Genomic DNA, 25648 nt, shown 5'->3' on the forward strand with positions numbered 1-25648 from the left:
ATGTGTGGAACTTCCACAGTTCCTCTAAACATCTGTGGGAAATGGACTTTGTTGTCAGAGACTTTATTTCAAATTCCAACTGTAGCTTACTAGGTATATGAATTTAAAGTTTTCCATTTTTCCTTTGTAGAACTTGTAAAAGTAAGCACTCACGTCTCAAGCACTGTTTGAGACTCTTAACAGTCCTTGCACGTGGTTTGGTCCTCAAATACCAGTTTTAAGTGATTTTTTTTTTTTTTTTTTTTCAGTTTACTGTAAACACATCACCTACTCTGGAAGACCTGATGTTAAGTCAATATGTTTATCGACCCAAGATACAGATTTATAAAGAAGATTGTGAAGCTCTTTGCCGGAAGATTGAAGAGTATGAAAGTTTCCCTCTTTTGTGTGTTTTGTTGGATGGGTGAATAATCTGTGTGACAAGATTTTGATTAGAATAACACTGGCATAAGAAAAGCTGACCGTATTAATTGGCAGTGTAATATAGTATATGGGAAAGAATTTCAGTTTTGTAGTCAGATGGAAGTTCAACTCTTGGCTACTTATGTAAGGTATTTAACCTTCATTTTCACATTCATCAGTTGAGGATAATAATACCTACTTAGTAGTGTAGAAGTAGTATATATAAGAAGTTTGCATGTCATTCTCAGCAAAGAGTATGTCCTTAATAGGGATTCCCAGGTGGCTCAGTGGTAAAGAATCCACCTACCAAGCAGGAGATTCAGGTTTAATCCCTGGGTGGGGAAGATCCCCTGGAGAAGGAAATGGCAACCCGCTCCAGTATCCTTTCCTGGAAAATTCGATGGACAAAGGAGCCTGGCAGGCTATAGCCATGGGGTCACAAAAGAGTTGAACATAACTTGGTGACTAAACAATGACAACAAAGGTCCTTATAAGCAATAATTATTAGATTATGATATCATAAATTCCAAAATAGCACGTTTAAAAGAAGAAGATAGTACCCTTTAGAGATTTATATAGTGCCTAAAAGTAAGATTGCCTTTGGGTTTATAGTTTTATCACATTTGCTCTTAGCTTGCATTTATAAAAGAACATGATTTTAATCAAGACTGTAGCTCAGTGGTTTGGTGTTAGTAGATGCAGCAGACTAATTTACAAATTAGGTATATTTAGATTTTCACAGGTAAACCAAACCTTGCAACTCAAGGCAGTGTTTATATCATACTTATCTAGAACTGTCAAACTGAATTTGAACCAGTCTAACAAACAGAAAAGAAATGAAGTAATCTTTTAAGAATCATGTAGTTTTAAAACTTTTGGTGGTAAACACACTGTAGTGTACATAGATGTCAAAATATAATGTACACATGAAACATATAACCAGTGTTTTAAACCAGTGTCTTAAACCAATGTTACCTCAATAAATAAAGGGAATTATAGTTTTAAAGGGCTTCCCTTGTGTCTCAGCTGGTAAAGAATCCACCTGCAATGCAGGAGACCTGGGTTCGATCCCTGGGTTGGAAAGATCCTCTGGAGAAGGGAAAGGCTACCCACTCCAGTATTGTGGCCTGGAGAATTCCACGGACTGAATACTCCATGAGGTTGCTAAGAGTCGGACACAACTGAGCGACTTTCACTTTCACTTTTCATAGTTCTAAAACTAGAAAGTTAAGATGCTGTTAAATTATGGTACTGCAGATTTGCCGGTTTCTGGCTTGTTCATTGAATGAAGTATTGAGCACCTACTGAGTGCCCGGCGCAGTACTAAATCCTGGGGTTCATCCCTGAACAAGATAAGTTTCTTACCTTCATGTTATTTAAGAGCTGGGTGTCTCAGGATTTGTCTAAGAATGTTTTATTTTGAATAAAATAGATTCATTGCATAGAATGAGAAGTTTGTTTAGATGTGCTCTACTATTTGATTTTGTACCTATATGCCTGTTTATAATATCTTCTAACTCTGATAAAAATTTATTCCCTATACTTATTAACAAGGTAACCTTGCTACTTTTATTAATGCTGAACGGAATTGGAAACTTTAACTTAATAGCTACAACTTTGCAACAATTATGCATTCACAAGCCCTTAAAGGATTCTTTATAAGCAACATATTGAGTTGACCAAAAAGTTTGTTTGGTTTTAAGTAAAAATAAAAGACATATTTTTCATTTCACCAAGAACTTTATTGAACAGTGTATTCATTAACCAAATAAGCTTCTTGACCAAAACAGTATTTTCATTTTGGAACAAGTTGCTGCATTGAGATGAGAATTCTATTTGGGAGGGAAATTTTTTTTGAATCATAACATTCTTGAACTGTTCTACAAGTGTTGAAATAGTCAGACTGGCCACTATTCCTGAGTGAATTCCCCTCTTTATGTAGAAAAGAACTAGGAAAAATTAAGTATGCCTGTAGATCTAAATTGAATCATTCGGGTTGACTTCTGAACTCTGCTAATTAACTTTTCTCTATTTAGATTAAAGCTTTCTGCACTGAACCAAGATAAACTGTTAACTGATATAAATAGGAACCTGTGGGAAAAAATGAAACACTGCTCTGATGAGGAGGTACTTTTGTCTCATTTTCTGAATGGGAATCAGTATAGTCATTACAATGTTTATTGTGAAATTAGTACCTGTTACTTGATAATTGAACTTCACTGGTAGCTCAGCTGGTAAAGAATCTATCTGCCATGCAGGAGACCTCACTTCAGTTCCTGGGTCGGGAAGATCCCCTGGAGGAGAGCATGGCAACCCATTCTAGTATTCTTGCCTGGACAGTCTCCATGGGCAGAGGAACCTGGAGGGCTACAGTCCATGGGGTCACAAAGAGTAGGACACAACTGAGCGACTAAGCACTCACACACAAACACACACTCACACTTGATAATTAGTGGTGAGTTCTTTAGTTTACTTCTCAGGTATAATATGTCAGTAAGATTTTATTATATATGAATGATTATTAGTATAGAATCGTACATTTCTTACATGATCAATTTAATATATGAAATACATTTGAAATTTAGAGTTCCCTTCTTGTTTGCTTTTCACTTAGATTTAGGTAGGGAAGAGATAGACTTTAATTGATTAAATAAGCAACTCATTTTATATTTGCCCTTATTGAAGTTTTATTAACTAAAGAACCTGTCATTTTCTAATTTGTAATATAAATGAATTTTGTACTGGAATTATTCAACTGGAATTAAAGTTGAAATCTTTGGTTCTGGACTTAAACTATTAAGTGAAATTAAATTTGCAAATAAGAAGCCTTAGGAATCATAGTCTAGGATGGGCAAATCTTAGCACGTAGCAGCTGAACCAGTCTTCCCAGACCATTTGCCTTTTCTAACTCGTTTGTTTTAATGCAGTGTAATCTTTGACTTTACAGCTGAAGGCCTTTGGAATTTACTTGAACAAAATAAAATCACGTTTTACCAAGATGACTAAAGTCTTTACTCACCAAGGAAAAGTGGCTCTATACAGCAAGCTGGTGCAGTCAGCTCAGGTAATTTGAGACCGTGAAGAGCTTAGAAATATCTATTAAAATTACTTTATAGTGATTGTGGGATATGAAGAATGTTCCTTAGGAGACATGTGAATGAGAGTTGGGCAAAAACTTAAAATTATTCTTAAGAAGTGAGGGTCAGTTTAAGAAAAGTAGTAAATCCTGGCATCTTGAGGAATTCTAGAATATAGTAAATCCTGGCATCTTGAGTAATTCTAGAATACATTTACTAATAGGGGTGTATGTCTCATCTCAAATTATATATATTGAAATAAAACAATATAGAATTATGATCTTCCTTTGCTAAGGACTTTGCTCTGGTATTATCTTCTCATAGTCCATACTCAGCTATGCATGTGTATGCATGTATTTTTTAAAAAAATAGCATTTTCCAAAATGGTCATCCTTGAAGAAAGGTCCTACATAAAAAAACTTTTCATTGGCAAATAAGTCTGGGAAGTGTTACATACAGTGATGCCCTTTTGACGAAATATAATAGCTAGCATATTAAAGTCTAAGGTCAGAAATTTTTTTTTTTTGGTCTAAAAAGAAAAAATGCTATAATTCTATTTGATCAGTGTTTCCCAAATTTATTTGACCATAGATCATTTTTATAAACTCTAAGTTATATATATTACATAGAAATATAGAATAAATATAAAATATGAATTAATATTAATCTGTTATGTATGTTTAAAAAACTTTTTTTAAGACAGGACTAGAAGTTTCGATCTTTCAGATTTGCCTGTTCATGGGACTTCCCTGGTGATCCAGTGGTTAAGACTGCACTTCCACTGCACGGGGAATAGTTCAGTCCATGGTTGGAAACCAAGATCCCGCATGCTGCACTGCACAGCCAAAATGAAAATAACAACAAACAAACAAAAAGATTTGCTTGATCATAAATCAGACGTAGCAGTTATGTTAGCAGTTTGAACTGTTCATAATGTTATAATGTTTTGTTTTGAGGTTTAACTTGACAATCTATGATATTGTGTGTTTAGAGTGAGAGAGAGAAACTTCATAAAAGGATAAATGAGATGGACAATATACTTAAGAAGATTGATAACTGTCTCACCGAGGTGGAAATCGGTAAAATATCTTGAATACTTTTCCAAAAGAAAATTTAATTGTATCTAAATCCTTCCCTACTTTGCTAGTAACACTATGCTGAAGCCTGGTATTTAGCAGCTTGAGACATTAAATTAGAGCAACTCCTTTACTGTGGTCATTCATATAATCAAGAGATACCCAAAATAATAAGTCTCTTTGGAAAACTCTTCATAACTTAGACCGTAATCTTGTGTTGTTTTTTAATAAATGAACTTATTTATCCTTTCAGTTTGGTCTCTCATTATCCCGACTTGTTAGTTTTATCTTGAAACCGCTTTTTCAAAGATCACAAAATTTCACATAATCATCAAATTTGGTCGCTCTCAGTCCTTAGCCATCTAAATCTCTTTCAGTATTTGACACTGCTGATTCTTCTTTTCTTCCTGAAGCGTTCTTGTCCCTGAACTCTATGGTATTGCTCTATCTTGATACTATTCTTTTCTGCTGTTTCTTTTAGCTCCTCTGTTGTCCCTTATCTAACTAAGCCCTTGTGTAGCATTCATCTATTCATTTCTATATTTTCTCCCCTAATGCTTTCATTTGCCTTAACAATTATGTTTATATGAGTGATTCCCAAATTCAGTTAAATTCATCCAGCATTTGTTCAGCACCTACTACTGCCAGATACTGCGCTTAGTGTCAGGAAAAATATATACACAGATTTTTGCCCATTTTTAAATGTTTATTTATTTAGGCTGCTGTGGGTCTTCACTGCTGTGTGCCGGCTTCTCTTGTTGTGGCATGCAGGCTTAGTTACGGTATGTGGCATCTTGGTTCCCCAACCAGGGATGGAACCTGAGCCCCGTGCATTGGAAGCTTGGAATCTTATCCACTGGACCACCCGGGATGTCCTAGATTTTTGCCTTCAAGTGACTTGTAACCATTTTGCATGAGGGCATCTTTCTCTTCTCTTCAGTTCCAGACTTAACATTTCCAGCTTCTTGCTGAACCTTTCAACAAAAGTGTCCTTTAAGCACTTTAAACAGTATGTGAAAAAATGGAAGTTATTGTCTTCCATTTTCAAAATAATATCTAAAAATTTGTTGTCTGTGATACTTCTCATTTGTATTAACAGTGTCACCATTCTTACAGATTGTAAAAGGCTCATAACTTTTATTGTCTTTGAGTTTCTCTTATCAAATCCTATTATATCTGCTTCAGTATCTTCTATACTCTTCCCTGCTCCCATTAACACTATCATTAATTCTGACGTGCTATTTCAGATCTTCTAACTAATCTTTCTACGCTCTTAATTTCATTCTGTCTCTTTCCAGTCCAACCTTTACATTGCTGCAGGATTAATAATTATAAAGGACAGTATTCATTATGTTCAGTTCTGTCACTGTTCTGTCACTATTCAGTTCTGACACTGTCACTGTTCTGTCACAGTTCAGTCACTGTTGTGTTCAACTCTTTGTGACCCAGGGACTGCAGCACACCAGGCTTCCCTGTCCATCCCCAGCTCCTGGAGCCTGCTCAAATTCGTGTCCATTGAGTTGGTGATGCCATCTAAACATCTCCTCTGTTGTCCCCTTTTCCTCCTGCCTTCAATCTTTCCCAGCATCATGGTCTTTTCCAGTGTGTCAGTTCTTCTAATCAGGTGGCCAAAGTATTGGAGTTTCAGCATCAGTCCTTCCAGCGAATATTCAGGACTGATTTCCTTTAGGATGGACTGGTTTGATCTCCTTGCAGTCCCAGTGACTCTCAAGAGTCTTCTCCAACACCATGGTTCGGAAACATCAATTCTTTGGCACTTAGCTTTCTTTATGGTCCAACTCTCCCATCCATTCGTGACTGTTGGAAAAACCATAGCTTTGACTAGACAGATCTTTGTTGGCAAAGTAATGTCTCTGCTTTTAAATATGCCGTCTAGGTTAGTTTTAGCTTTTCTTCCAAGGAGCAAGCATCTTTTAATTTCATGCCTGCAGTCATCATCTGCAGTGATTTTGGAGCCCCAAAAAATAAAGTTTGTCACTGTTTCCATTGTTTGTCCATCTATTTGTCATGAGGTGATGGGACTGGATGGGACCCATGATGGGATTGGATGCCATGATCTTCATTTTCTGACTGTTGAGTTCTAAGCCAGCTTTTTCACTATTCTCTTTTACTTTCATCAAGAGGCTCCTCAGTTCCTCTTCAGTTTCTGCCATAAGGGTGGTATCATATGCATATCTGAGGTTATTGATATTTTTCCCGGCAATCTTGATTCCAGCTTGTGCTTCATCTAGCCCGGCATTTCGCATAATGTACTCTGCATATAAGTTAAATAAATAGGGTGACAATATACATCCTTGACGTATTTCTTTCTCAATTTGGAGCCAGTCTGTTGTTCCATGTCCAGTTTTAACTGTTGCTTCTTGACCTGCCTACAGATTTCTCAGAAGGCAGGTCAGGTGGTCTGGTATTTCCATCTCTTTAAGGATTTTCCAGTTTGTTGTGATCCACACAGTCAAAGGCTTTGGTGTACTCAATAAAGCAGTAGATGTTTTCTTGGAACTCTCTTTCTCTATGATCCAGCAGATGTTGGCAGTTTGATCTCTGGCTCCTCTGCCTTTTCTAAATCCAGCTTGAACATCTGGAAGTTCACAATTCACATACTGTTGAAGCCTCACTTGGAGAATTTTGAGCATTACTTTGCTAGTGTGTGAGATGAGTGCAATTGTGCAGTAGTTTGAACATTCTGTGGCATTGCCTTTCTTTGGGATTAGAATGAAAACTGACCTTTTCCAATCCTGTGGCCACTACTGAGTTTTCCAAATTTGCTGGCATATTGAGTGCAGCACTTTCATAGCATCATCTTCTAGGACTTGAAATAGCTCACCTGAAATTCCATCACCTCCACTAGCTTTGTTCGTAGTGATGCTTCCTTAGGCCCACTTGACTTCAGACTCTGGGTGTCTGGCTCTAGGTGAGTGATCACACCATCGTGGTTGTCTGAGTCATGAAGATCTGTTCTGTATAGTTCTTCCATGAATTCTTGCCACCTTTTCTTTTATGTTACTACCCTGAAAAACTTCTGCGTTTCCATTTATTACAAAATAAAGTCCAAACTCCTGAGCTTGACATTTAGCATTCTCAACCATCATTTTCAGATATTCCCTTCTTACATGATTTTTACTATTATTCCCTTACACATTCTAAATTCCAACCAAATCTTGTCATTTCTATGCAGTTCTGCCACTTTGTGTTTGCCTAATACATTCTCCTTATATTTTTTACCAAGGTATAGTGTTCTCTCTCTTGAGCTGCTATGACTATTTTATTGTACCTATCATATCTAATTGTAATTATAGTTACTTCTATATAGTTTACTTTCCTATCTAATTTGTAAGCTCCATGGGGGCAAAGATCAGCTTTTATTTTTCTCCATATCCTTCAAAGTTCTTAGCACTATGCTTTGCACAGAAAAAGTGCCTGGTGTATATTTTCTCCATTGAACTGGTAATAAATATATGAAGTCCATAGTCTTAGACTATCACACCCTTTTGTTCATTACCTTGCCTTTTCACTTATAAAAAAAAAATAGAAGCCATTAAGGCCAAAATTTCTAAACTTCCTGCTACAAAACAAACCAAACTTTTATATATTCATCCTTCCTTTCTTTTCCCTAAGATCAATCTCTCCACCTGAACTTTGAATTGCAGCCTCTCTTGTCTTCTCAGGAATCTTATCACACTGACTTTCCCTTATCTCTTGTATTTACAAGCTCTCTGCCTCCTCCACTGAATATATTCATTTCTCACCTTTAAAAGTACCAACAATCACACTCTTTCTCTAGCTGCCACTGAATGGCTCTCTATTTCTGTCTCCTTTCTTCATTACTCCTTGAGCAAATTACGAAGTACCTATCATGTGCCTTGTATAGTGTTTGCTGCTAAGACTACTGTAGTGATTAAAAACAAAACTTTATGCCTTTGTGGAATATTTTTTTTTAATTTGTCAATTCTCCCATTACTATCTTTTAATTCAAACATTCATACATTAAGAAAGGCTTCCATACTTTAATTTTTTACAGTACTATACAGAGCTTCGATGCTATTTTCAGTTTCAAATTATAGGAGATCACATTCAAATATATTTGGATTTGACAATTTGCTTTTGCAATATTGAGGAAAGATTATAAGCATTAAATAGTTTTATGGTAACTGCTGTGGAAGAGTGGTTCCATGGTGCCGTAAGCTCCTGAAGTAGAAATCTGTCAGTTCAGGAGAGGCTTCCCTTTGAGGAAGTGGCATTTAAGCCAAGGTCTGAAGAATAAGTCGGGGCTAAAGTGAGAAGGGAGGAAAAAGCAGACTGTTCAATATGAATAACACAGGCAGGAGCCTTTCTATGGAAAAGAATATACCAAGTAAAAGGATCTGAAATAAGGCAAATGTGGCTAGAAAAGAGAGAACAAAGGGGAACATAGTCTGAGATAAAGCTGGAGATGCCAGCTTTAGGGACCAGGTCAAGGAGGGCCTCTTAAGGAGTTTCGACTTTTTCTGAGACCAGTGAATAGCCATTTGAAGGGTGTTAAGCATTGGCTGTAAATTAAGAAGTTAAGCAGTTTTTGGATGGTGTGGTTAATAAAGAACAATAGCTTATATAAAGGGAACTTGGTAGTGGTGAAGGAAAAAAGTAGATTCAGAAAATATATCTGAGGTAAAAGTCTAAAGTTGGTTTGGATGTGGGGAGAGAGAAGGCTTTTAAGGATGATTCCAAGGTATCAGAAATAAATTTAAATATGTGTGTGTGCATTTATATATGTGTATGGTTCCTGCTTAGTCCATGGGGTTGCCTAACAATAATTTTGATGTATGCAAATTATATATAAAAAATTTCCATCTATCACTAGAACAAGTCTTTTTATAAAATTATTTTTGTATCTCAATGCTTTTTTGTCAAGGAAAAGGTGGGTTAAGATAAATGCTTGTGAAATATTCTTAACATGACATTTTGGGACCATCTCTTCTTTTCATCTCTGGTTGTTCAGTTATTTTTGACTGAGTTACTTTAATCCATGGTCTATTTTAGAAACTAAGAATTTGGAGGATGAACAGAAAGACAGTCCTGTTGAAGAACTGAATTCTGAAGTGAGAGCTGCAGAAAAAGGTAACTGATTTAATTAGGGAGGTAAATGGGGAAAAAAATCCTCGGAGTTTTTTATTTAAATGAGATTAATGAGATAGACTTTTCAATAAAACAGATGATTTTTATACCAGTATTTTAATGTGTACATTCTGATCACTTTGTTTTTGTTTTTCTTTTCAAAGAACTGGAACAGCTGAAAACTGAGGAAGAAAAGCTTCAAAGGTGAGCCTTCAGTTTGAGTGTTAGAAAATATGCCAACTTCCACATGGTTAAGTGATTTCCTACCTCCAGAAACTGACAAGACTGAGAACATGAATATTGACAAAGGTTGAGCCAGGGCTTCTACTCCACTTTGCACTTGACCTTGGAGGCCATCTTAGCAGTATTTTCTAAGCATTTATTGCTTACAGAGCATTAATCCAAGGCAGTAGTTCTCAAGCTTGTGTAATATCAGGATCCTGTTAAAGAAAATCTAGCATTAAACTGCTTTTATATGACACTTAAGTGTAAATAAATATAAAATGAGGTATGTGTTTCTTATACTGTGGATCTTATCTAACTATAAGACTCAAAGAAATCAAATACAAATAATGACAAAGCCAGTTAAATTCCAACTGGAAACATTAACTTGATAGGTGATGATAATTTAGCTAAAATTAAATTGATGCTAGCAAAATGACTAACAAAATATAAATTCTGTTTAGCTCTAATAAGCTAAACAAAACCAAATGTATGCACCAAAATTATGGCATGTTTCATTTTTGAGGTGGGCATTCTTATGGTCTACATTATGCTTACATTTTTAACATCAAAATAAAAATTAAAATTTTTTGAGGTTAGTTTTTGTTAATTTATTTTTAATTGGAGGATAATTGCTTTACAATATTGTGTTAGCTTCTGCCATACAACAGTGTGAATCAGCCATAAGGATACATGTTCTAGTGAGGTGGATGAATCTAGAGCTTGTTAGAAAGAGTGAATTAAGTCAGAAAGAGAAAAACAAATACTGTATATTAATAAATATATATGGGATCTAGAAAAATGGTACTGACAAACCTGTTTGTAGTGCGGAAATAGTGACATAGACACAGAGAACGGACTTTAGACGCAGCAGACGAAGGAGAGGATAGGATGAATTATGAGACTAGCATTGAAACATACATTACCATATGTAAAATAGATCAGTAATGGGAAGTGTTGTATAACACAGGGAGCTCAGTCTTTTGTAACAACCTAGAGGGGTGGGATGGGGTGGGGGGAAAATGTAAATTTTAGTAATAGACCCACACTTCTAGTTTAATGTTTATTAAAAAAAAACCTAAAAATGCAAAAATATACATCACTCACCTCACTGGGGAGCCATTTAGCACATGGCTTTTTGTCATAAACTTTTATTTTAATGATGTCTGAATTCTCTAGCAGTGACGTTATCTTTCTGTGAATACCTGGTTTGATTTGCAGAAATTTCTTAGAGCTGGAGATACAGAAAGAGCAGATCCTTGCTCAATTAGACTTTGTGCAAAAACAAACAAGGAGAACTGAAGAGTTGCTGGATCAATTGAGGTAAGGGAAAACAGGCAGCATTAATTTGTGTTTTATCCTGTACCTTTGTGGTTGTCTCAGACTACTAGTGCAGTTGACATGTGTTTGTAATGTGTATCACTGTTTTTAACCTATAATGCAATGTATTCTCAAAAAGAAGAATTAATATACTCAACAGTAAGCCGAAAGTATACAAGGTGGGAGAGCTATGAAATTTGTAATGTTAAGATATTTAATATTTTATATTGCCTAGACTTGGCTTTTCTCTGAAAAATAACTCAAAATTGAGTCAGTTCTTATTTCTTTCAAAAGCATAAGTTTGTACATTCACAGTATTGGAATTAGAGTAATGAATGTCTCCCAAGCCAGTAGAAAACTCCAGTAGCTGCTGATGGTACTGTTCAGATGGTAGAAGAACTTAACTCTCTTCTTTTATCTTAAAAAATGTTTTTTTGTTTTTTCTCTTTATTCAGCTTGTCTGAATGGGATGTCATTGAGTGGAGTGATGATCAAGCTGTATTCACCTTTCTTTATGACACAATAGAACTCATCATTACCTTTGGAGAGCCAGTAGGTAAGTAGCAAGAATAAGATAATTCCTCTGCAGATAAATGTATGGTTAAACTTACTAAAGATTCATACTTTGTTTTAATACAATATTAACATGTATTGACATGATGAAAGTACTGCTGAAAATCTTAAAAGAGGCAATCACTTTATTTAGTGATAATAGAATTTTATTTTATTAAATAAAAAGTAAAAAACCAGCTAGTGAAAGTTGCCCTTTGTTGAACTACATTAGATAATAGAAATTTTGCCTATCCAGAAAAATGGATCAACATGCTCTTCATATCTATTTACTCTGATTTCTTTTTTCCCATCTGTCTCTGTTGTGATGGAGGATTTGCTCCTAATGTTGATTCTTGACTGGGTTTTTGATATACATAAGTTAACCCAACAACCTAATTGGAAATTCTCTCTGTATTGATTGGTAGGTTTATCAAAATTGGTAAACATCACTAGATGGTAACTTAATAGAGTCCTAGCTATTTTGTTATAATCTCCTGTCAGTATCTTTAGGTCTCTTCTCTTGAAACAGCTTCAGCATGGCCAGCCCTGGGTGAACATGGCCAAATTGAAACTTTGAATCTTTATAATTTCTCAGCCTCCAAGCCCAGTTCTCCTTAAACATTCCTGGGAATTCCTTGTCTGTCCAGTGATTAGGACTTGCGCTTTTACTACCGTGGCCCCAGGTTCAGTCCCTGGTTGAGAAACTAAAATCCTGTAAATCGTGTAGAACAACGCCCCCCCACCCTCCAAAAAAAGTTCCTTTTCTAAATGAATACCATCAACTTCTGTTCAGATCCGAAATTAAAAGTTAGGAATCACTCTATACTTCTTTCTTCTTTACCTGGCATATCTAAATTATGCGTAAGACTTAAACTGATTCAGATTTAACATTCATCTACTATTTTGTGTCTCTTCTGCCAAGAGACACCTCCAATCTGTACAATAACACTATAGGTAGTCTTTCTGGAACTTTTTCTTTTCCCCTCTATTTCTTTCTCCTTCCTGTAGCTGTAGTAATTGTTGAAAATTTTATCATGTACCGCTTACTCTTAGACTGATAATCAGAATGCTTATAACCTGTAAAGCCCTGAATGAATTGAATTTTTCCTCCTTTTCCTTCCTCATCTTACACTGTTCTCTGCACATCGGCCACAGTGAATTTCTTTCACTTCTTTAAAAGATCATGGTCTTTCATGCTCAGTCATATTCCATCCTACCTCAGGACATTCATCCTGATGTTTCTTATGCCTGGAAACTTTTGCCCTGTCTTAGTCCTTCTGGGTTGCCATTTAAAAAATACCATAAACTGGGACTTCCCTGGTGGTCCAGTGGTAAAGAATCTGCCTTCCAGTGCAAGGGACATGGGTTCAATCCCTGGCTGGGGAACTAAGATCCCACACCCCTTGAGACAGCTAAGTCCATGCACCAAAACTACGGAGCCACCAGCACATCCTAGAACCCATGTTCCACAACAAGAGAGGCCTGCATGCTGCAACTAGAGAAAATTTTAAACTATAAAATTTTACATACCATACACTGAGTAGCTTATAAACAACAGAAATTTATTCTCACAGTTCTGGAGGCTGGAAGCTCAAAGTATGGGTGCCAGTATGGTCAGGCAAGGGCCCTCTTCCAGGCTGCAGACTCTTCATTGTATCCTCACATAACTAGCTAGCTCTTCAAGGTCTTTGTTTTAAGAGCACTAATCCCATTCATAAGGGGTCCATCTTTATGATCTAAGCACCTCCCAAGTTCCACCTCCTACAACTATCACAGTAGGCATTAGGTTTTCAGCCTATGAATTTTCAGACCATAGCACCTCCTCTTCACTAAGTAAATGTCTACTAATAGTCCTTTAGAGCTCAACTAAATTATCACTTTCTCAGGAAAGTTTTCCTTGACTCTTCTTTTACTCACTCCCTTTGCTATTTGCCCTCCTGGCATATGTTCTCATTGCTTCATGCAGTTTTCTTTATTGTGCTTATTATAGTTTGTAGTTCTTGGTGTGTTTACTAGTGCAATTATCTGTGTGTCCCCCTGAGCTGTAATTCTTTAGAGCATAGGTTGATCATGTTTGTTTGTCTCACTAGCATATCCTCAGTGCCTAACGCATAGATAATATTCAACAGAGTGAAAAGAATCAGAATCTTAGAGACAAGAGATAACTCTGGTGTATGGAAGAACAATCAGCTCTCCTAGCTACCTAAAATGCATTGCTGTTATTTAGTCGCTAAGTCACATCCAACTCTTATGTGACCCTATTCACTATAGCCCGCCAGACTCCCCTGTCTATGGGATTTCCCAGGCAAGAATACTGGAGTGGCTAAAATTACTGTGATGCTAAAAGCATAAATTGTTTTCACTGTATTTGTACAAAGATAATAGGTATAGGGAGGTTGTAGTCGTCTTCTTTATATGATTCCTAAAAAGAATATTTTTGCACAGAAGTTAGGGTTCAAAGGAGGAGGCCCTGATAAATTTACAAAAATGTCCCACACCTTAAATTTCCTTAAAGGCCTGCCAGTTAATATAGTTCAGTGTTCTCAGGGGAAACTTTACATACACAGAGAATAGTGTGATTCAGGGATAAAGCTTCAACTGTCTATGAAAAAATCCTGCTACCCAGAAAGAATAGGATTCTAAAGTACTGAGTTGTATGTGGCTTTAAATCAGATGATAAAAAGAAATACTGTTTTTGTGCTGGTTTTTCCTAGTTGGTCTCCCTTTCCTGGGCAAGGCTTATAGGAAGATTGTTGATCTGAATTTTCAATCTCTGTTAGATGGTAAGTTCAGAACATTTAATCCAACAAAACTCTTTTGGAAATTTATTTAATATTAATTAAATTATTTAATAAGTGTATATTGTTCCTTGAGAACTCTTTTACATACTAAATTAAATATAAACAACAATAATAATTAGAAATGTGTATTAGACCAAAAACTGCTTGAGAATTGTTCTAAATATTGTATGGGCTTTAAAAGAAATTTTAAAAAGTTATTACTAAATCTTGAGTAATAGCTATTTCCATAATTTAAAAATTACCATTATGGGTACTTACTCTGAATCAGATATGTATATTACTTACATCAACACTATTCTCCATTTTGCAATTAGAGAACTATAGCTCAGAAGCAATAAGTATTATGCTTAGGATCACTCAGGTAGTAAGGAAAGCCAGAATTTAAACTCAGGGTTATGTTACATTTAAACCTACACATTTATCTCAATTTTATTCTGTATGTGATAAAGGCTTGAGTTTATATCACAGTGACTTATGTTCACTATATATGATGATTTATGTGTTTGAAAATAAAATAGAGATGATAGTTAAATACCTAGTTATTTGAAGGTATTTCTAGTTAATATTTCTAGTGTGTGTGTATGTGTATATATATATAAAATACATGAATGATAAGTAATACCCTGCTTTTGATTTTGTTTGTTTGTTTGTTTCCTCAGAGGATAAAGCTCCTACTTCCTCCATTTTAGTTCATAGCCTTATTTTCCAGTACATTGAGCAACAGGAATCCTGGAAGAAGACATGCACAACACAGCATCAGGTACCCAAGGTAAATTCCCACAGAAATATTTAAAGGAAATTACGTCAACTGTTCCAGAAAGCAGAACTGAAATTTTATGTATGTAATAGTGAATCCTGAAATGATAAATATACTAAGATATACTAAACTGTTCAACTTTGGGGTATTCTTTATAAAAGAGTCACTAAACCCTAAAATGTTCTTATACTTCCATCTTTTCTTTTTCTGTTTTTCCCAGATGCTTCAAGAAATCTCACTGGTAGTGAGCCATTGCAAACTCCTTGGAGAGGAGATTGAGTTTTTAAAGCGATGGGGACCAAATTATAACCTAATAAGCATAGATGTGAATAATACTGAGTAAGTGTATTAGTTTCTGTAGAGCTGCCATGACAGAGTGCTACAAACTGGGTGGCTTACACGATGGAAATTCATAGTCTCACAGTTCTGGAGGCTGAAAGTCTGAGGTCAGAGTGTCAGCAGGATCAGTTCTTTCTGATGGCTATGAAAGAGAATCTATTCCATGCCTCTCTCCTAATTTCTGGTGATTTGTGGGAAGTCTTTTGGCATTCCTTATTTGTAAATATGTAATCCCAGTAGCTTCTTTTATCTTCACATGACATTCTTCCTGTGTGTATGTCTGTGTCCAAATGTTCCCTCTTTGTTAGGACACCAGTCATTTTAGATTAGGGGCCCACCCTACTCTGGAACGATCTCATCTTAACTAATTAATTCTGCAATGGTCCTCTTTACAAATTAGGTCACATTCTGATGTACTAGGGGTTAGGGCTTTAATACATGAATTTTAGGGGACACAACCCATGACGGTAAGTAGTTAGTCGAAAACTTATTAAAATAATTTAATTAATAGTTTCATGACTAATGATGAAAATACAAAATAAGCATGCTTTGTTCCAGATGTTTTACCCTCTGTTCATTTGATAAGCAATGATGTATACCATAGTTTCAGTATAAAAAGAAAATGTATTTGTTTCATTCCATTTTTGTTTTGTGTTTTTAATTGAGGATCTTGTCTTTTACAGATTGAAGCTTTTATTCTCCAGCTCAGCAGCATTTGCAAAGTTTGAGATAACTTTGTCTCTCTCAGCCCACTACCCATCAGTCCCATTACCTTTCTCTATTCAAAATCACCTTGGAAACATTGGGTGAGTAAAGAGCAAGCAAGAAAGGGCTCCCAACTACTTTTTTACCTTTGTTCTTTCTTTAGAAAGATTTCTCAAAGTGGTCAGAAAATGGATAGACCATAGTGAAAGCCAGAAGTCACCTCTCGCTCTGATTTCATTTTGAAGAATTTGTTCTTTTAAAGTCAGTGACCTTCATTGCTATCTCCAGTGAATACTGGAGACCATTGGTCTATTTTTTTATATTTGCTCCATTTTATGGTAACTCCTTCCTGAAACAGGAATCAAAAAGAAAAAAAATCCTGCTTAAGTTTAGCCCAGGTCACATCTGAACAACTTTCATGGCCTTAAAAACAGAGTAATCACTTTAAGAATTATGTAGTCATCGTGCTTTTCTCAATTAGTTTGTGGAACAGACTTAAAAGTACTTCATTTCTACTGTATGTGTTGTGACTTTGTATACACTGCTGACAGATTGCAAGGTGATAGAGTATAGAATATGCCCACCCCAAATCCATCAGCAAACGCCAATAGTTTAGATTTTCATTGCCAGAGAAAGCAGCTAAGTCACGATACCTCACAATTACATACATAATTGGTTCTTAGACCTTATTTTTAGAATCTCAGTTCAGATTGGACATCTAATTATTTCCAGAAATACCTGTTTGTGCTTCCTAGTAGATTCAGAAATCCTACTCAAAAATATGAACTTCATTGAAATGAAGACAAGTTTCCAGAAAATTAATTAGCCTTTTGTTCTTTCCAGCCAAGATGAAGTCACTGCCATTCTATCTAAAGTGCCACTGGAAGACAACTACCTAAAGAATGTAGTCAAACAAATTTACCGAGATCTGCTTCAGGACTGACAGCCATTTCTACCACTAGAATCATGGACTGCAGTTATAACAGTCAAACACAGTACACTTCATACTATGTCAGTGTTTCAGTTACTGTTTAATATTCATCTTTAGGTCATAGAAGCCTGGTAAAGTTTCTTCTGATGGAAATTTCTCCCACTAAAGTTACGCTCTCTGCTTTAGTACAAGCCCTTTAAGAATTAACTTTTAAGTATAAGGAGAGGTCACCACAGACAAAAATATTAGCTATTTCCCCATATCTAGGGCTGTGATTTTTAGGTTTATATAGTGTCTATTAGTATTTTCCTAATATAATTTTGTTGGGAAAAATTAATTTTTGGTTTGATACATATATGTAAATATATAAATACTGTTTTTGTGTTTGTGATATAGTAAAGAGATGTATATAGAAATACATAGAGATGTATAGAGAGACATCCCTCTACCTGGGCAGTTTCAAAACATTTTTCTGAAGGATGCCTTATAACAAGATTCTCAGTCTCTTTCATTTAATAACAGCTTCAAACAATATCACACCCAAAACACAGGTTTGTCAAGTTTTGGTAATGGTAATGAACTTTTAAGTATTGTTTTCTGAAGCCAAACACTTTCTTATACACAAAAATAGGCATGTCCATTGATAATTGAATAATCAGTATTATCTGTAAGATAGACAAATGTGAAAAAACTTCATCTAATCTTTAGTCAAATCCTAATCATGATCATTTTTGTTTCCCTTATATATTTCTCAAATATATTTACATTTTTAAACTAATTTATATTAATATTTTGGTTTATATTTTGGGATCAGGTTAAAGTTCTATGGGTCCCATGAATGTTATCTGCCATCTTGATTGGCTTTTACTCCTGAACTACTAGTCAAAATAGTAAATGGTCTTTTAAGCTTCAAAAGTCAACATAAAACTCATTTGCCATAAAAATCAATATTTAAATGTTCCCTGTTTCTGTAAACTCCTTGAAAAAAATTTAAGGTCATCAATATGATATGTTTCCCTGAAACTTCCCATGAAATTTTTTTTCTTACTGGAGTTGTTTTATTTCTTTCTGTAAACCTAAAAAAGTAGAAGTTTTGTTTTATACATTTTGGCAACCTGGAATGACCAGCTCCAAGGATGATTTGGCTTGCAATGATAATCTCTGCTTTCTTGGGTTTGGAGTACATAATTGTATTATTTATCTAGTTATTTGCTTTTCTATTTGTTCAAAGTATTGGTTATTTTTATAAAATTCTTTGGAAGTTTCTTCAGTAGTGATTGGAAACATTATTTTTTGCATTATTAAAGTAAGTTTATTATGTAAAATATTTTTAAAGTGGTATCTCTTTATGAAGTTTTTTTTGTTTTTTTACCCTGTATCCAGTATATCCTTGAAGATATGCCTAAGCAAGCTCACTTTAGAAATAATCACGTATTTGAAAACTCAGATAAGGTTAAAGTATGTCAGGACCTTAATAAGAAACAGGTACCAACCGTAGTTATCCCTTTGTCTCTAAGGCACAATAAAAGAAAACTATTTTGAAGTCCCTTAGGAAACTATCCTTTCTTAAGAATTAATGTAGTGGTTCTCAAAGTATAGTCCCTAGACCAGCGGTCCCCAACCTTTTTGGCACCAGGGACCAGTTTCATGGAAGAAAATTTTTCGACAGATCAGGGGCCAGGGGAAGGGTATGGTTCAGGCAGTAATTTGAGCTATGGGGAGCAGCAGATGAAGCTTGCCCACCACTCACCTCCTGCTGTGCAACCTAGTTCCTAACATGCTGCAGACTGATACCAGTCTGTGGCCTGGGGGTTGAGGACCCCTGTTCTAGACAACCTGCCTTAGCTGTTCAAAAGTATCCATGTTGTTTCCTAAAGTCTAGACTGCTAGATATTTCTCCAGTGGAAATGGATTCAGGATCAGAAGAAAACTGCAATTCACGGTCTGCAGCCGTGGTGGGTCACATGCAGTTTCCCGCTCTACAAGGAAAGGAAAACACAGAGAGGAAAGAAAAGCTAGGAGGCTACAGGAAACAAAGGCTTTTCATTGGCTGAACCCTTCCCAGAAAAGGAGTCTTTCTTCTTTTTGTTGGACTCTGCCAACAATGCAGCCATGAGAATTCCCTTTTCTGTTCTTCTTCCTCTACTTAATTGAGGTTTTTGATTATTAATTTTTTAAAATATCATGAAATCAAGACAAAACAGAAAGGCTCCTAGATTACAGAAGACTAAAGAACTTTTGAAAGGCAATGCTTGATCCTTGATTGAACCTTGTATTAAAAAAATTCATAATGGATATTTTGGGGATGTGGAAATTTGAATATTAAACTATATATTAGATAATAGTTTTGTATCAGTGTTAAATTTCTTGTGTGATAATGGTATGTAGGAGAATGCTCTTATTAGGAAACACATGTCTGCAGTTTACTTTCAAATGATTTTTTAATATATATAATTTTATTTATTTTTGGCTGTGCTGGGTTTTCGTTGCTGAACAGGCTTTTCTCTAGTTGCAGCAAGTGGAGGCTACTTTAGTTGCAGTGCATTGGCTTCTCATTGTGGTGGCTTCTCTTGTTGTGCAGCGCAGCTCTAGGGCGTTTGAGCTTCAGTAGTTGCAGTGTATAGGCTCAGTAGCTGTGGCTCAGGGTTCTAGAACACAGTGTCAGTAGCTGTGGTGCATGGGCTTAGTTGTTCCATGGCACATGGGATCTTCCCAGATCAGGGATCGAATGCGTGTCTCCGCCACTGGCAAGAGGATTCTGCCAATGAGCCACCAGGGAAACCCTCAAATGTTTTTTTAAAAGTATATGTGGGTATGTGCATATATGCATGTGTGTGAGAGATGCAGAAAAAAGGAGAGAAAACAAATACAACAACATGTACATAGGTGTTTAAATGCACTGTTCTTTCAACATTTCTTTAGGCTTCAATTTTTTCAAAATGAAAAATTGGAGATGAAGAGAGGTTTGCTTGAGGACTTCCCTGGTGGTCCAGTGGTTAAGGCTCTGCATTCCCATTGCAGAGGGCACAGATTCTATCCCTAGTCAGGAAGCTTAAGATCCCACATGCTGCACAGTGTAGCCAAAAAGGGAGAGAGAAGAAAAAAAAAGTTTTCTTGGTGGCCAGGCATGAGAGGTAGTACAATTCTAAAATTTCACTGAGGCTCTAGGAAAGACTGATGAATTGCTTTTGTTCCATAAGGAAGTATATCTTCCTGCAGCTGTTTCTGATGCCAAATTTTATTTCTTTCCTTCCTAGACTATGCCAAATTCTTTCTGGTGATGTTTCCCCATCCTTTAAAAATTTTCCAAAACAAAAAATTGTATTGTGTTCTTTTTTAAAAATTGTGCTTAAATCACAAGGAAAGTAAACATTTCTTTTTAATTCTGCCCCTAGACACTCAGTTTCCCTTTTTAGAGACAACCAATATTACCTGTTTCTTACCTGTTGTTCCAAACCTGTCTGTGTATAAAAGTAAACATGTATGCAAGTAGGTATGAGTGTGTAAATATGTATTTCTTCTCTCCTTTTTTACACAAATAGCCCAGCAATACACACTGTCCTTCACTTTACCTTTTTCACTTAAGGACATATCTTGATAGGTTCAGATCAAAACATAAAGAACTTCCAACACATATTTTTGCTTTTAGTTAAATCGTAGACCACTGGATGGATGTACTGTATCTATTGATAAGCATGTAGGTTGTTTATCATCTTCTGCTACTGTAAATTATGCTGAAATTTTGCATACGTGTTTATCTATAGGATAGCTTCCTAGAAATGGAGCTGTTAAGTCAAAGGCTAGTTGCATTTGTAACTTTAATAGATGTCAGCAAACTGCCCTTTAAAATAGTCAAATCAATCCTACTAGGACTGAGTACCACAAACTTGCTAATACAGTGTGTCCCAAGCTTTTTGATGGTTATCTCAGTATGGTTTTGATTTATATTTCTCTCATGTGTGAAGTTGTGCTTCTTTACCTGTGCTTTAGAACAATTTGTATGTCCTTTTCTGTGAATTGTCTGTTCATAATCTTTGCCCATTTTTCTGAGTTATCTTTCTCATTGACTTGTAGGATGTGTTTATAAAAGAACTCTTTTTGATATATGTTGCCAAATTTCCCCCATTTGTTGGTTTACTTGATACTATTTATGATGGGTTTTGCCATTTAGAATCTTAAAGATATATATATATAATGATGAAATAAAATTAACATTTTAAGCCAAAACAAGAAAAAATTTTCACTGCCCTTTCAGGCCTCCTCCCTTCCCTCTAGTGTGCATTGTGCACCTGCATTTTGCTTTAACCACACCTCCCCAACATCAGAAATACCTGTTCAGACATAGAGACCAGTTTTTCTTCTGGCACCAGCCATGTAGTCCTTAGAAAAAAACATTATTTTTCAGTCCTGTAAGAAGTCTCAATGAACTACCACCTACCTTGTATATGTGGACATCTTTGGTGAACTTATGTATAAAGATTATGACTGGTATGACTGGTACAGAACAGACTGGGTCAGGTGACCTGGACAACACCTAATGGAAGAAAGTTCTTAACTACTAAATGACTCTATTAATGTTACTAGCCATATTACTTGTATTCTGCCTATTTCATAAGATTACTGGGTTGTTTAGTTCATTTGTGTGTGTGTGTGTGTGTGTGTGTGTGTTTAACATTACAAAATGTGTGACTGAGCCTCCAGTAAAATAATAATGACTAGGGGACTTGAAATGATTGACCAAATACATAGTTGGTGGCTCAGACAGTAAAGAATCTGCCTGTAATGCAGGAAACCCAGGTTTGATACCTGGGACAGGAAGATCCCCTGGAGAAGGGAGTGGCAACCCACTCTAGTATTCTTGCCTGGAGAATTCCATGGACAGAGGAGCCTGGCAGTCTACAACCCATGGAGTTGCAAAGAGTTGGACATGACTGAGTGACTAACACTTTCACTTTTCAGGGGACTTGAAATGATTGACCAAATGTATAGTTCTATAACATCAATGTTTATAATAGTGTAGGTATGGGAGTAAGCCATTTCCTGGACCATAAGATACAAGTAAGACAGGCAATCCAGAGGCTTTGGGCAACTATTAATAGGCCCGAGTCCAGTAATAGCACAGTGAGTAGCATATCAATGAAATCCTCGCCTGACATGGGAATGAGTATTCCTAACGCTGTGGGACAAATTGGTCATGAAATGCCTCCCAAATCTTTGTCAAAATTAAGACACAAAATGAGGGTTTTGTAAAAGAAAAAATGTTGGCCACCATCCAGTTCTATAAGATTTGAGTTATTAGCAGTGTAGGATGACATACAGTACATCCTAGAAAGGAATTCAGGGCGAAGAGCAGGATGAGGCATTTCATGCTCTGGCAAAACTGGCAGAACTGGCCCTCAGTTATTTTCTGGAGAAAATTTTATGAACCCAGTTTCTTGCATCTTCCCGTACTTAGAAAAGTACTAACACCGTTAACTAAGATATCTATTCTTTTTGAATAGTAGTCACCTAACAAGATGTGTGTTTGGTGCACATACCCCTTTGTCAAAAGTCCCTACCTTGGCTTCCCCCTTTATTTCTTTTGCTGTAAAGCCCATGGTTTCTCTTAGAACTTTTATGGTTTAACACTACATTTATATCTTTGATTCATTATCCTAACACAGAGTATGAGATAAGGATCAAAATTATTTTTTTTCAGATGGCTATGTGGTTATCTCAGCACCATTTAATGAACACCCTTTTTTTCCCAGTGAGTCACAATTTCTCTCTTCTCATATACTCATACACTAAATTTCATATATTTCTCATATACTAAATTTCTCTATATATTCATATCTACAGCTGAGTATGTTAGACAGAATAAAGCCCCCCAGAGATGTCCACATCTTAATTCCTGAAACCTATGAATGTAACCTTATATCACAGTAGGGATTTTGCAAATGTTCTGAAACATCTTGACATGTGGAACTATCCTGCATTAGCTGGGTGGGTCCAGTGTAATCACAAGGGTCCTTATAAGAGGGAATCAGGATGTCAAGAGTCAGAGAAGGAGATGTGATGATGGAAGCTGAGATCAGAATGATTGTTGGCTTTGAAGATGGAGGAAGGGACCTCAAACCAGAGAGGGCAAATCCCTCTGAAAATTGGAAAAGGCAAGGAAACAGACTCTCTTCTAGGACCTCCAGAAGGAACACAGTCCTGCCAACACCTTGATTTTAGTTCACTGAGACCCAGAATTTAGGAATTCTGACTTCTAGAATTGTAAGACAATGCATCTCTGTTGTTTTAAGCCACTAAATTTGTGGTAATTTGTTACCAGCAGCAATAGGGAATAACAGCACTGGGATAACTAGTCTGTGCCATTGACCTACTTTTGTGTACAAGCACATTTTAATTATTATAGTTTAATAATTTCGTTTTCAGAGAAGGCAATGGCAATCCACTCCAGTACTCTTGCCTGGAAAATCCCATGGACGGAGGAGCCTGGTAGGCTGGAGTCCATGGGGTCGCTAGGAGTCAGACACGACTGAGCGACTTCACTTTCACTCTTCACTTTCATGCATTGGAGAAGGAAGTGGCAACCCACTCCAGTATTCTTGCCTAGAGAATCCCAGGGATGGGCAGGGTGAAAATATAGAGCCTTGACGTGCTCCTTTCCAGATTTGGAACATATTCATTGTTCCGTGTCTGGTTCTAACTTGCTTCCTAACCTGCATAAAGGTATCTCAGGAGGCAAATAAGGTGATCTGGTAATCCCATCTCTTCAAGAATTTTCCACAGTTTGTTGTGATCCACACAAAGACTTTTAACATAGTCGATGAAACAGAAGTAGATGTTTTTCTGGAATTCCCTAGCTTTTTCTCTGATACAGTGGATGTTTGCAATTTGATCTCTGATTCCTCTGCCTTCTCTAATCCAGCTTGAACATCTGGAAGTTCAAGATGTTCATGTACTGTTGAAACCTAGTTCTCGGTTCACATACTATTGAAACTTAGCTTGGAGAATTTTGAGTATTACTTTGCTAGCATGTGAAATGAATGTATTTACATACAGAGTACATCATGCAAAATGCCAGGCTGGATGAAGCACAAGCTGGAGTCAAGATTGCTTGGAGAAATACCAATAATCTCAGATGTGCAGATGACACCACCCTTATGGGCAGAAAGCAAAGAGGAACTAAAGAGCCTCTTGATGAAGGTGAAATAGGAGAGTGGAAAAGCTGGCTTAAAACTCAACATTCAAAAACTTAAGATCATGGCATCTTAAGTGATGGTCCCATCACTTCATGGCAAATAGATGGGGAAACAATGGAAACTGACAAACTTTATTTTCTTGGCCTCCAAAATCACTGCAGATGGTGATTGCAGCCATGAAATTAAAAGACACTTGCTCTTTGGAAGAAAAGCTTTGACAAACCTAGATAGCACATTAAAAACAGAGGCATTACTTTGCCAACAAAGGTCCATCTAGTCAAAGCTATGGTTTTTCCAGCAGTCACGTATGGATGTGAGAGTTGGACCATAAAGAAAGCTGAGTGCGGAAGAATTGATGCTTTTGAACTGTGGTGTTGGAGAAGACTCTTGAGAGTCCCTTGGACTGCAAGGAGATCTAACCAGTCCATCCTAAAAGAAATCAGTCCTGTATATTCATCGGAAGGACTGATGCTGAAGCTGAAACTCCAATATTTGGCCACCTGAGGCAAAGAATTGACTCATTGGGAAAGACCCTGATCCTGGGAAAGATTGAAGGCGGGAGAAGGGTACGACAGAGGATGAGATGGTTGGATGGCATCATCGACTCATGAATTTGAGCATGCCCTGGGAGATGGTGAAGGACAGGGAAGCCTGGCACTCTGCAGTCCATGGCAAAGAGTCGGACATGACTGAGCGACTGAACAACAACAATTAGAAATTCACTGAGTTTGGAGAATTTTCAACTGAATGATATTGAGCTCTTCTGGGAACATAAAGATTTCTCCATACAGGTCCTGAACATTTCTTAAAGTTCATTCCTAGATATTTATGGGTTTTATTGCTACTGTGAATGGGATCTTTTTTTCTATTATATCATCTAGTTAGATATTGTTAGCACTTAATAAAGCTCTGATCTTTTTATATTTTGTGATTATACTACTATATTCTCTTATTGTCCCTTAAAACATTCAAGTATATAATCATATCTATAAATCTTTCCCAATATTTACATCTTTATTTTCTCTTATTATTTCATTCTTTTGTTACTGCACTTAGTAGCACTTTCTGCACAATAGTAAGTAATAGTGGCAATAGATAACTTTGTCCTTGATTTTTTTTTTTTTTTGGTGGAATCTTAGTTTCCCAACCAGGAATCAAACC

General features: G+C 36.3%; 1 protein-coding gene across 1 annotated transcript in view; it reads left to right on the forward strand.

The window, feature by feature from the left end:
* KNL1 (kinetochore scaffold 1) overlaps positions 1–17306 on the forward strand; it is a 54596-nt gene extending 37290 nt beyond the window's left edge. Inside the window, exons 13-25 of the mRNA XM_052647049.1 lie at positions 249–364; positions 2439–2529; positions 3350–3466; positions 4471–4558; positions 9593–9670; positions 9832–9871; positions 11111–11212; positions 11665–11765; positions 14476–14544; positions 15222–15331; positions 15540–15658; positions 16342–16464; positions 17207–17306. Coding sequence (XP_052503009.1) covers positions 249–364; positions 2439–2529; positions 3350–3466; positions 4471–4558; positions 9593–9670; positions 9832–9871; positions 11111–11212; positions 11665–11765; positions 14476–14544; positions 15222–15331; positions 15540–15658; positions 16342–16464; positions 17207–17306 — 1254 coding nt within the window. The remainder of the gene's footprint in view (positions 1–248; positions 365–2438; positions 2530–3349; positions 3467–4470; positions 4559–9592; positions 9671–9831; positions 9872–11110; positions 11213–11664; positions 11766–14475; positions 14545–15221; positions 15332–15539; positions 15659–16341; positions 16465–17206) is intronic.
* Positions 17307–25648: the final 8342 nt, after the last annotated feature.

The sequence above is a fragment of the Budorcas taxicolor genome, chromosome 10 (genome assembly GCF_023091745.1).
Source record: "Budorcas taxicolor isolate Tak-1 chromosome 10, Takin1.1, whole genome shotgun sequence".
NCBI classification, from domain to species: domain Eukaryota; kingdom Metazoa; phylum Chordata; class Mammalia; order Artiodactyla; family Bovidae; genus Budorcas; species Budorcas taxicolor.